We start from the raw sequence: 11,698 nt of genomic DNA, 5'->3' as shown, positions 1-11,698 counted from the left end.
GTGCGGCTATACGAGATTCTTTCCCGGAATTGATATGGGTTCCCGATCAAAGTCGATCCAGAAATTTATTTATTTTTATATTACCGACGAGTCCGGCTCCAAGATAAAGTAGACTCCTTATGAATAAAATAAAATGATAGGAAGTAGATATACTCAGCTTAAAATACTAGCAGTGAGTATAACTTAGTATATCCGAGAGCAGTGTATATATAATCCGGAACCGGAATAGTGAATCTGAGAGTTCATTATAACATTTATTTGGATTGAGGTTATGGTCTTTCTGTCCATTAATACAATTTAGTCCGCCGCAAGACCTGGAGTGGGCCTAGCTGTTCTATGCTTCCTCTGATTGGCCACTGCTAGAATCTAATAGTTTTTCATTGAATTGTCTCAGGATTAGACCCTTATATTCCATGTTCAGATGATGAAACTGGTGTATCGACAGATACAGATGATACTGCTCGATGATTTTGTGTGTCAGTATAAATTACTCACTGGCACCAGTTGACTTCACAATGTCTTGCAAGTTCAAAGGCTAGTCCGACACTGGCTCCTACATCTATTGCCAGAGCCGCAAAGGGTTTTGATCTAATTCGCTATCCTGGTAATATGAGCCAACACCTTCTAGACCCTCGGAATAAACCATAACCATCCTTACACCTGCTCAGTGCCCTGTAACTATCTCCTTCCACATAAAAATCGCAAACTCCCCCTCCGCCGGGGTACCCACGTACAACGCGACATCCAACCCAGCCACCTTGAACCCCATCCTCAGGTAACTCCGAATAGCAGGGTAGTTAACATTCGAAACTTCCAACCACATTTGACGGACCGGGAATCTGGAAGAGCCGAGGCTTTCTGCGAATCGGATCAGATTCCGCGCTATTCCCTGTCGTCGGTACGATGGATCGATCTCGATGTCACTGATGACCAAGCGAGAGTTCCAAGAGGAGAATGTGGCTGATATAAAGCCAACAACCTTATTATCGTGACTAATGGTGGTTGGATCTACTGATCCGTTATTGCCGTATAGGGGTTTGTTGATATCCTCAACTACCACGGTAAAGCTATCCGGGGACTCGTCGTCTTCGTCTAAGTCCTCTTCATCTGGGAAAGTTTTCTGTAGAGGCTTTTCTAGCTGGGTGGTTGTTAAATGTAGTCCGAAGCTTAGTTGCTCGGATGTCGGATTGGGATTATTGAGCCCGACTTGGAAAATCCGGTCCGTTATGAAGGAACTATCTATCGTGCGAAGGGAGGTTTGCCCGTCTGGGTTTGAAAGGCGGTATTGGAGACCTTTTGTTGTATCTATGAATGGTAATGTAAGGGCGTCCGCTAGATTGGAATCCATTATAGTGGCTGTTATACCTGTTAATGAGATGTAGCCGCCAATGGAAATGGGATCGACGTGGTGACCACTTGAAGGTTCTTGGTGATCAAGCCTCTGAAGTTTAGTGGGGCTCTTCCTGTTACCTCGGTCGTAGGGTTGAACACGAGCTTAGTGGAATAAATAGCCTGCCAAGCTAAGTAATCCTTTAGTTCTTAGGTTCATCAGCTCATTGGTTCGGACAACCTCAGAAAGGTTGCCAGAGAGGAATTGTGACCCTGATTCTGATTCTACCTTTTAAAGTTAGGGCTTCATAGATCGATTTGGTAGTGTTGCAGCTACATATCCCGCTAAGGCATCAAATGAGATCAATTAGATCTACTGAGTTTACATTTCCGAGTTTACTTGCGTTAATATAGCAAAGAGGTTTTCTGTTGTTGCTAGTAGGCACTAATAAGCTCCAAGGCTTAGAACTGCCTTGCCAAAAACATTCCTCTCGTAGAGTTCTCAATGACAGAATAGCCTTTGTAGGCCGCCAGAGTCGAGGATCGGATGTCAGTCTTTGATATGATATACCTCGATCACCCCCATGCATGACACTGGCCCTGACCAGATATATACTGCGTGCGAAGGACTGACGGAGGAACCTTGATTTCGGCAGTTGCTCGAACAGACTTGGACCGAATAAGCTAGTGTTAGCCGTCGAAAAATACGAATAGTGGTGCCAAGGCGCCGATCTCTAATGATCAGCCACGTTCATTAAATCGCTCATCGTGCTGCAGTTCATGCCTCGTAATGCATTGTCTAGCTCCACGAACATGTGTGAATCTAAGCTGATTGACCAATGATATAGGCTAAAGCAGTAGATCGTAATTTTTCTGACTAGGACGACCAGTAGGGGAAACCCGTGGAGATGAGGAACAATGATCCCGACATTGAAGGCTTGCCAACAGTTCAGGTTGGAAAAGCTTAAAATCCAATAGTTCACCCATAGTTGTTTTAGTGTCATGTCTATCAAATTGTTAACTTTGAGCCTTGAGTTGGATTGGAAGTAGAAACACCTACCGCATTGTTAGAGCGGAGCTGGCATGTGCAGTACGTGGCGTGGCTTTCCGTGTAAACTATCGGAGATAGAGCAATGGGTGGCGCATAACGGCCGCCCCGAGGGGTGATCGGCATATTGTATTGTTACTTTACGGAAGTAGGTCAAAGTTTGGGTTCATTTAGGCTAATGGATTAATTGTCCATATAGCCATGTGGTATGGCGCGCCACTAAGCTCACACCAACGTTTTTGACTGAGTCTAACTAGCTACAAGTCCAGGGGCGAGCGGTCAGTGCTTAATTAGTCTTTGTCCACCTTTCCAGAAGGCCTGTAGATCGCTGTTGGTCTTCGAATTCACGAGGATTTAGAAGTGCGCAGTTGAATTGCACAATGTAGCGGTAATGTTTCGGACCAATGTGTTGCTTGGAAAGTTACTTGAAACTGTGGAAATAGACATTGTAGGTTCAAATCACTCAGGCTCAGGAAGTGAGTTAAGTGACGTAACTGCCTTCTATGACCGATCAGTTTGATTGCGAACTAGAGTTAAATTTTTGCGTTCTCCACGGACCTGGCGGGTCAGTGTACTGATCTCTGTTTAGGGCTTACTAGTCTTGGTATACACAAGCTATCAAAACTTTGAAATGGGCCCTTGTGTTTTCCCTATGTGTTCAGTGGGGCGTAGGACTCGGGACTGTGTGAATTATTCTATGAATTACTCTACAATGGCTTTTGTTAGCCCCTGGGCCTTGCTCTGAGTTGCATTTTAACTCATTCTTTTCCCTGCACTGATAATAAAGTACAGCCTTTATTTGCCTTGCCTTGATTGCCTCAGTTACAGATCACAATAATGTTCTTGCCTCGGAGATCAATACTGATCCTTTTTGTTGTAGCTAGCCGAATTGTAGCAGATGAGACACCAACTGAGACCCTTCCCGAATGCGCGGTGCGCTTTGGTATCTTCAAACTATACACAGTCCCTAACGATATAGCAGGTCAGCTGTCAGCAAGATGTGCTCAACAATACCATGGCGTGTTCCAGAAGTGATATTACATGTATATGTGCTGACAACGTCTACCAATCCGCTTGGGAAGAGTGTGTTCTTGCCAATTGTACAGTCAAGAATTCATTCAGTGAGTCTCCATGTGAACCGTCTTTTCTTCCCTCAAGCTGAGCAGTATATACAGTCGCCAAACGAATGCAATCTTATCAATGCGGTCTCCCCACCCATCAGGGGCGACCTGCCGCAGATCCTGCCCTGATCGTTCCCCTTTTCCTCGCTACGATTTTCTTCACTACAAGGGTAGTTTCTAAATGCATGCATATCGGTGGTCGCTGGTGGTGGGATGATTACACCATTATTGTAGCATATGTGAGACGATTGTTTCTTACGTCCTGATTGGCATACTAATCTATATTTTGAAGGTATTGGCAGTGATCATATTCTCACTTAATGCCGCTAGTTAGCAAGACCGTTCATGTATATATACGGTAGCAACATTCTAACTTACTTCTAGTGATCCATCACGGCTTTGGGAAAGACATTTGGAATATAACCCCTTTTGCTGAGATAACTGAGATACTCAAGGTTTGTTTAGGCTATTTTTTGTTGGGGAAAACATTAACTTGATTATCTAGACCTTTTATATCTACGTCTTGGCATACAAACTCCAGATATCCCTCGCCAAAATCTCTGTGTGTTTGTTTCTCTTAAGGATCTTTCAGTCAGCCGCATTTCGTTATACTGCTTATACAATCATATCCCTGAATTCCGCGATAGCCATAACTTGGGTACTAGTTGACGCTTTTCGATGCACACCAGTCCATCTGGCATGGACAGGATGGGCGAAAGAAGAAGACGGAAAATGCATTGACTTTATCGCTGCAACCTTTGCAAACAGCTTCGTCAACATTGCAGTAGATACTGTTATGGTGGTAATGCCAGTGTATGAGGTTATTAAGCTGAACTTGAACGCGCGCCGAAAACTGGGTGTTGGTGTTATGTTTGCCATGGGCTTGGTGTAAGTATAAGCCATCGTTGCGCTTTCTTGCGTTTTGCTGCTGCTGATCCTTACATCAACAGCCTTACCATTGTTGCTATACTCCGGGTTGTCGTATTCTACTTCAATCGCTGGAATAAAAACCCTACCGGTATGTATATGTAGCATCGGGGGGCCCATCTGCCTTTGATTAACAAGATGATTGACTCCGTGCCTAGTCGAATTACAACCAATCAATGTCTGGTCAGTGATAGAGTGCCAGATCGCCGTGGTATGTGCATGCTTACCCGCGGCAAGGGCCATGCTGGTCCGATTTTTTCCCGGACTCATGGTTGGTTCTGCTGGGGAATCGGATGCGCGCAGGGCCACACGGCCGAGTGCTCCTGGTACGCATGGTAAGATCTCTCAAACAATGTCTTACTCAGTGGAGTATACTAGGAGGGCCCAAGAAAGAGCATCCACTAGTGCCGTCAACCTTGTTGAGCTGGACCGGGAGAGAGTTTGATGAGTGATATGAGTGAGCGTAGTATTTTCATGTTTTCGGAAGGATGAATTTTTAGTTTTTGTGTAACTATTATGCGTATTTGGTTTGTTTTTGTATATATTATTTTCCCGATGCCGGCTTTTTGGGTATTAAGGGAAGCTTTTCTAAGTCAGTCATAATTACACTTGTCTTAGTTCTGTTTGGCGTAAATTGATCCCTAATAGGCCCAAACCTTTGTCAAAATCCAACTATTCCTTCACTTTGCGTCAGCTAATTTCTAAATGGGACCCTTCGCCGTTTATGGGATGCCAATTGGTGATGTTTCCATGGGTCTCGCTACTCTACCTAAGCTTAAGCCCTCATCTTAACTTGCGCCCCAAGCTACATATTACCCACACAGGTTTTTGTGCCAGTGTCATTGACGAGGTAGTGCAGTCCTCCCGCTAGGTACCAACACAATGACTATCTTTCTTCGATAAGCTTGAAGCCAAAGGCAATCATGTGGATGTTTTAAATTCAATCCGGGGATCTTGGAGTGAGGAATAAAAGGTGGGAACAGTGGAAACGGTGGAATCAACAAACGGTGAAGGAAAGATAAAAAGAGGATGAGAGAATAATTGACTGCCTAGTAGCCTCCCGTTATTTTAAACTGGCCCAGTTCGCATCTGTTGTCCAGAACCGAGATCGAGAATTGCTCGGGGTAACGGACAATCCGGAAAGCGAGCCTGTAGGTCCGTAGTGAAGACCGTTGAATCACAGAACTTACATATCTGTATTAATTCAAGTTTTCCCGGGGTTGTCATAGGATATCGATTTGGACCAGACTTGGTAATGCACTGATTATCCAGTCACTAAGACTTACTAGCGTTCAGGGGCAGCCAAGTGTCTGGGAAAAATCGAGAAATGATCTGTTTGAGCTGAAGAGTGACTGGTTCATTGGGCCCAGCCTCAATTCACAAATATCTTTACCCTGATGATCGTCAGGGTAGGTTCAACTTAACCATAATGAGATTCTCTATTTTCGATTTAAAGAGTAAAGGAAGACTTACATTAAGAGCTTGCTTATCTCAATAAACGTACAAGGATTTTTATTTCCCAATCTGTTCCACCTCGAAATTCTCCGAGATGGGCTTCATATCCACAATCGCCCACTGCTTTGTCGGGATAATGCTCTCTGCGGTAATCATGTCGCCCGTGGTAGCAATAAACGAACAGGAATTTGCAGCCGACAATATCATCACCCGTGATGTCTGTATCCTCGGCGGTGGCTCAACTGGTACATATGCGGCAATCAGCCTGAAGGACAAATCGAAGAGTGCAGTGGTTGTTGAGAGGAATGGTATCCTAGGTGGCCACACCGAAACCCTCTACGTCGATAACAACCAATTTGTCGACTATGGTGTAGAGGGCGTCTTCAATGATGAGCTCAGTCGAAACTACTTCAAGCGCCTCGGAGTAGTAGACCACAAACCGCTTATCCCAGCCACCCCGGTCACCGATTACATTGACTTCAAAACCGGCAAGAAAGTACCTCCCCCCTCCGATGTTCTGTCAGCCGTTGCAGCCACAGCAATTTACCGCGCAGCCATCGAAAAATACAGCTATCTAAAGGATGGATTATATATGCTGCCTGACCCCGTCCCCGAGGAGCTTCTGCGCCCGTTTGGCGAATTCGTTGATAAACATGGAATCCAAGGTGCTTTGCAACTGACCAACGGTTTCGCTCATGGCGTTGGAGATCTCCTCGGGGCTCCATTGCTCCAAGTGATCCAGCTCTTTGGCATCACCCACATCGATACGCTTCTTGGCGGCGGATACATTACCCCGAAAAATGGCATGTTTGAGCTATACAGCAAGGCCTCAAAGATCCTCAGTTCGGATATTATTTATCAGTCGACTGTTACCGAAACCGAACGATCTGAGTCCGGTGTCAAAGTTGTCGTCCAAAGTGCCAACGGCGCCCGGAAGCTGATCAAGGCCAAAAACCTGCTCATTACATTTGTCCCTATCATGGAGTCACTAAAAGGATTTGATCTTTCCACAAACGAAGCCACCCTCTTCAAAAAGTGGGACTGGGTCAACTACTATGTTGCTGTTCTCAAGTCCACAGGTGTTCCAAATGCTGTGACAGTCATGAATACTGACCCCGATAATACTCCGGGCAACCTACCTCTTCCCCCATTCCAGTGGTCATTGCAGTACCTGGGTGCGGATGGGTATCTGGCCAGCAAGGTCGTTGCAAATAGGACATTTACCCAGGAACAGGCCAAGAAATTGATAATTTCTGATATTCGTCGGATGGGTACCGCGGGAACGTACCCTGGGGGTGATCCGGAAATTGTTGCGTTTGGTGATCACACGCCAACAACACTCTCAGTATCCAATGCTGACATTCGGGACGGATTCTACAAGAAATTGTATGCATTGCAAGGTTCTAAGAACACATTTTACACCGGGTTGGCATTTTGCTCGGATTATTCATCTATGCTTTGGGCGTATACCGAGACTGTTGTTGAGCAGATGATTTCGTCGTGAGGGACAGCACTTCGCTATATGCCTGCTTTATGATAGTACTATTGAACCTTAAACCTCGAAAAGGTTCAGGACCAGCTTGAGTTTGATAATCTTCTGTAGCTAGAAGACAATTTGAAATATATTAAGAACACTTAACATGGTAGTCATATGATTATGTTCAATAAATGCAATAATATAAGGGGGTACGTAGCTTGGCCTAGCTGACGAATATAGGGGGCGTTCACTGGGTACAGGCGACTTTTGGATAATATATATGTACCTATACGTACCTGAATTTTTTAGGATATCGTATCTTTCCTGTTTTGGATATCACCGCTTTAGTCAGAGTACTCAAGGGCTTGCTCAGTGAGTATTTCGTATCTTGGACCATTACTTAATAAATGCTTAGTGCCTGACTTTCACAAGATCGGATGGGTGCACACCGGCGAGCGTGCGGACCTCAACGTCTTCAGCACTGAGTTTGACAACTCTGGCTCCAAGGGTTGGGATCAGAAGAACGATTTTGAAAATGTCATGAGCGAGGCACAGGATATTGGCACAAAGGCTATTGTCAAGCTCAAGGCCGACGGCAGGGAGCCTGCCGATGACCGTTTCAACAAGATGACCGCTGCGCTCAAGACCCATGCCCACTTTCCCTTTATTCTCACTCTCTGCCTACTCTGATTATAACTGATAGATAACTTTAGATTTGAATGATGTCACCATCCTCTAAGCCTCCTAAAAAGGGAGGCCGACTATGTAAATATGCCTCATCACAAGAAAAGAAAGAGCAGTATGCACAGTAATGCCGTAATCGGCGACTATCTATCCACGTAGCTAAGCACACAGCTCAGTTTGATCAATTTTATGCCGCAATACCTACAGTGTCAGCACTAGAGTGGCGTAACCTAACTGACCTAGGTTAGGTTAAGGTATAAAATCTCTTAACCGCGATTAACCGTTTGTGTCAGAGATATCTACTAGGCAGGTTAGAAGAACTGCCAACTAGGTGAGGGTACGTGGGCAATAAGGGGAGAAATGCCAAAGCGAACAGTAAATACTGTTGAGACAGGTGACTGATTCTTGACCTCACTCATATTGCTAATCGAGTCACAAACTTATAGCTAGCTGAAGGCTCTACGCCTAAAGGGGCTGGAATCACCGTTCAGATCCTGACCATTGTATGGCCTGACCTACGTCTTCGGTGACCGATGTACATATGCAACAGAGACAGGAAGTACCTGTACCCGGGACAAGGTATACTATGTAGTCCTCAGGCCGAATTGCTATCCGACCTATGACAGTTGGCTAGGGTAGGTTAGGTCAAATCGGTTAGGGCAATAACCGTAGGTTAATGTGTAATTAATACATGACAATTTCATAAATTAACTACATTTTTTTCAAGCCATTTTGCTTACAGGATTATTACTAATATTAGATTAGATTTGTATTTAAGAATTAAACTGCTCAATAACTGTTTAGATTATAGCACACGTAAAGGGAGTCCGATTCCAGCAAGTCTCAAAGGCCATCATTAATTTCTCCAGTAATATTGAATAGCCGGTTTACGGTATTAGACCAATATAAGTTTAGGTTTAGGGAGGGGTATAGAGGTAGATAAGCATGGCGTAATTTCCGTCATACTTTGGATATCAGCCGTAAAGATTTGAGAAACAGATGAAGATGGTGTAATACTATTATTAAAGGCCCTTGTATAGTGCACTTATTGATGCCGATACGAGCGGCAGAGTCAGTGACGCAAAAAATGAATGGTCAAAGATGACCACAAGTATTTGAGGACTGAGCACGGTATCCTTGTGAGTCGCGCGGTGTCGCTATAAGCCATGACCCTAGCGGACCAGTGTGGCAGTCTCTCGCATAGTATGTGTCAATTCCTGAATCATCCGATACAGTAATATGGAGTCAGGCCCCGGTATTGGGTATTTGACCCTCTTCACGAGCCCAAGGCTTGAAATTCTGCATCGTTCAGTCTATATCTCGAAGGAGATAAAGGAAATGGAAACTGCGATACAATAAAGCTGAAGATTTGCTTGAAGAGCTGCATATAGTACCACTATATCTGATACTCAAAGAGCAGCCATAAAAAGGTAGGATTTTCTATAGAACCCCTTATGCATAACAACCTTGTAGAGCTGCTGCCTCGAAGATGGCCTCCCAGCTACAAGACATGGGTACTGAAGCAAAACGGGTAATAACGTCATTGTAAGATCTAGACACTGATAGACCGTTATATCAGATATTAAGATAACCTGAATAGAGAAGTCAATGATTGCTCACGGGCTTAATATAGTATATAAAAATTTGGGTACAACAAGGCCAATGATAAAGAAATAGTGCCATTCCTGGCCGACAGCCAAGGGACAGGGTTGATTTATAATACATTGTCAACAGAGGATGGTTGACTGTTGCTATTATATACAGCAAGCCTTAGTGATCCTTAATTATATGGCACCTTAATTATATGGCAGTAGTATTTTTGAAAGGCTTGCTTGTTAAAAAAAGGGAAAGGAAAGAAAGATGTATCCCGCCTAAATTTCCTTACGGGTGGAGCAGAAGGAATGAGGATCACTATTCCCCGTTTATTGATGATCCCATCTTTTTGTTGAGTGGGCAAAAAGCTGATGACGGTCAAAAGCACTACGGGGAAATGGATCTTAGTGCAACTCTAGCATGGTGCGTTTTATTGAGGTTAGTGTACTCGGACTACTCACCCCACTGCTCACTCTCTGCTCAGTGATTAACTCAGGGCGCCCAGGGTGTGCTCAGATCTATTCAGGGAGTAAAAAGGGGCGAGGGGTGAGCATTAAACGGAAAAAGAAAGTCTTCAAGCTGTCCAGAACATCCGGTACATATGTCAACAAACATACTAGCTATAGTATCCCTTATAATTCTAATATATCTATCTATTAGGCTATTCCCATCCTAACACCAGGGTAAAAATTCGTATATAAATCCAAATAGTTAATAATCTTCCAAAATTTCCGAAAGAACAGGTTCATAATTCAGCATAGTTGCAATGCAATCTTCCAATTTTCTCCCCGAAATGCTTTGCCTCCATCACGGCGCATTACAAAATCCTACGATAATCCAAGAACTTTGTATTTTCCCTTCCTTTGCTCTTGATGCAGCACTAAAGGCTATGTTAATTTATCGCTAGTTGGACAACGTCTTCCTCCTTGCATTTACTCACATGAGTACGGAATACATGGTTCTCTATTACAATTGGGTGTACTGCGCATGCACGCAAGGAACTATACGCGCACCTGATAGCCATCCATAGACCAACAACACCCCCGGCCTTCACAATATCATATAACATAACCTTCTGATATAAATTTCACACCCAGGAAAACAATCGCCCCCAACCCCAGAAGTTAGAACCCGGGATATAAACAATACATACCCAGTCCACTCCCAAAACTCCCCACATAAACCCCCTATCCCAAAACCCTCCGTCCCCAAAATCAAGCCATCAAAGAAGGTAAAGAAGGCAAAGAAGGTAACGAAAGCAATGGCCCCGCAACCAACGGTGAATCCCCCGTCAAAGGCTCCACCGTAACATTCGCGCCGTCCAACAAACTCCCGATAAGCATCGGCCTCTTACTATTATCTTTATTATTGCTCTCCTTGACCGACAAATCGCGCGAATCACTCGAATTCGTCGGCGCGTAATCGTTCGACACGGAATGGTCGTCGTGGGTGATACTTGTGCTTATACTTGTTTCTGTACTCGATGAGTCGATGTTATTGTCGCCTTCGATGCTTTTGTGGATGTTATCTGCTTCACCGATGTGCGTGCTTTTACTGTTATCTGTGTTGGTGATGTTGTTGTTGACTATGTTGGTGGTGTTGTTGTTGATTGTGTTCGTGATGTTGTTGATTGTGTTCGTGATATTGTTGATTGTGTTCGTGATGTTCTTGTTGACGGTTGTAGTGCTGCCGGTGTTATTCAGGAAGCGGCCCCATGTTGGGAGGGCTATTGCCACTGTGGGGAGGGCGAAGAGGAGAAGATGGGGGGTGAGGCGCATTGTCTCTTTTTCTCTATTCTCTCTTCTCTCTTCTCTATTCTTTTTTCTTTCTTTTTCTTTTTTGCTTTTGTTGTGACTGTTGTAGAGTGGAGGGGAGCGTTGGATGGATCGTGGATGCTGCTGTTGGCGAAGCTTGGTGGCGCTCAGAGGCGTAGGATTGTAGAATTTGGCGGCGCAGGTTGCAAGAGCGGCGATAGGAATTCGAAGGTTTTATTGAATATGGCTATTAGGGATATTCCAGGTTTGCTTGTGTCTGAATACTTTGCTAGGTTGGGAATGTGAGATC

At 44.5% G+C, this 11,698-nt stretch overlaps 4 protein-coding genes across 4 annotated transcripts; 2 read left to right on the top strand and 2 right to left on the bottom strand.

Moving 5' to 3' along the window:
* Positions 1-415: 415 nt before the first annotated feature.
* BDW43DRAFT_284011 (GNAT family N-acetyltransferase) lies at positions 416-1,429 on the bottom strand. Its single transcript, XM_032042800.1, has one exon. It carries the CDS (start codon positions 1,346-1,348, stop codon positions 665-667), a length of 684 nt encoding a protein of 227 aa, XP_031897608.1. The 5' UTR covers positions 1,349-1,429; the 3' UTR covers positions 416-664.
* Positions 1,430-3,392: 1,963 nt separating this feature from the next.
* On the top strand, positions 3,393-4,870 carry BDW43DRAFT_302100 (CFEM domain-containing protein; the record flags this gene model as incomplete). Its single annotated transcript, XM_032045183.1, has 7 exons — positions 3,393-3,498; positions 3,553-3,737; positions 3,791-3,827; positions 3,883-3,953; positions 4,004-4,386; positions 4,449-4,516; positions 4,584-4,870. The coding sequence occupies 7 exons, from the start codon at positions 3,393-3,395 to the stop codon at positions 4,868-4,870; spliced, it is 1,137 nt and encodes a 378-aa protein (XP_031897607.1).
* A 1,104-nt stretch (positions 4,871-5,974) lies between these two features.
* On the top strand, positions 5,975-7,384 carry BDW43DRAFT_302099 (uncharacterized protein; the record flags this gene model as incomplete). Its single annotated transcript, XM_032045182.1, has 1 exon — positions 5,975-7,384. The coding sequence occupies one exon, from the start codon at positions 5,975-5,977 to the stop codon at positions 7,382-7,384; it is 1,410 nt and encodes a 469-aa protein (XP_031897606.1).
* Positions 7,385-10,441: 3,057 nt separating this feature from the next.
* Positions 10,442-11,412, bottom strand: BDW43DRAFT_313580 (uncharacterized protein; the record flags this gene model as incomplete). The annotated part of the gene is made up of 2 exons (XM_032047640.1): positions 10,442-10,514; positions 10,913-11,412. 2 exons carry the CDS (start codon positions 11,410-11,412, stop codon positions 10,442-10,444), a joined length of 573 nt encoding a protein of 190 aa, XP_031897605.1.
* Between the last annotated feature and the right edge of the window lie 286 nt (positions 11,413-11,698).

The sequence above is a fragment of the Aspergillus alliaceus genome (assembly GCF_009176365.1).
Source record: "Aspergillus alliaceus strain CBS 536.65 unplaced genomic scaffold BDW43scaffold_39, whole genome shotgun sequence".
NCBI classification, from domain to species: domain Eukaryota; kingdom Fungi; phylum Ascomycota; class Eurotiomycetes; order Eurotiales; family Aspergillaceae; genus Aspergillus; species Aspergillus alliaceus.
Note: the sequence above shows the minus strand (reverse complement) of the source record. Positions and strands in the feature narration are given on the sequence as shown.

Bases quoted from the DNA above. Each gene is read 5' to 3' on its own strand.
- BDW43DRAFT_284011 (XM_032042800.1), bottom strand. From the start codon at position 1,348: ATGGATTCCAATCTAGCGGACGCCCTTACATTACCATTCATAGATACA.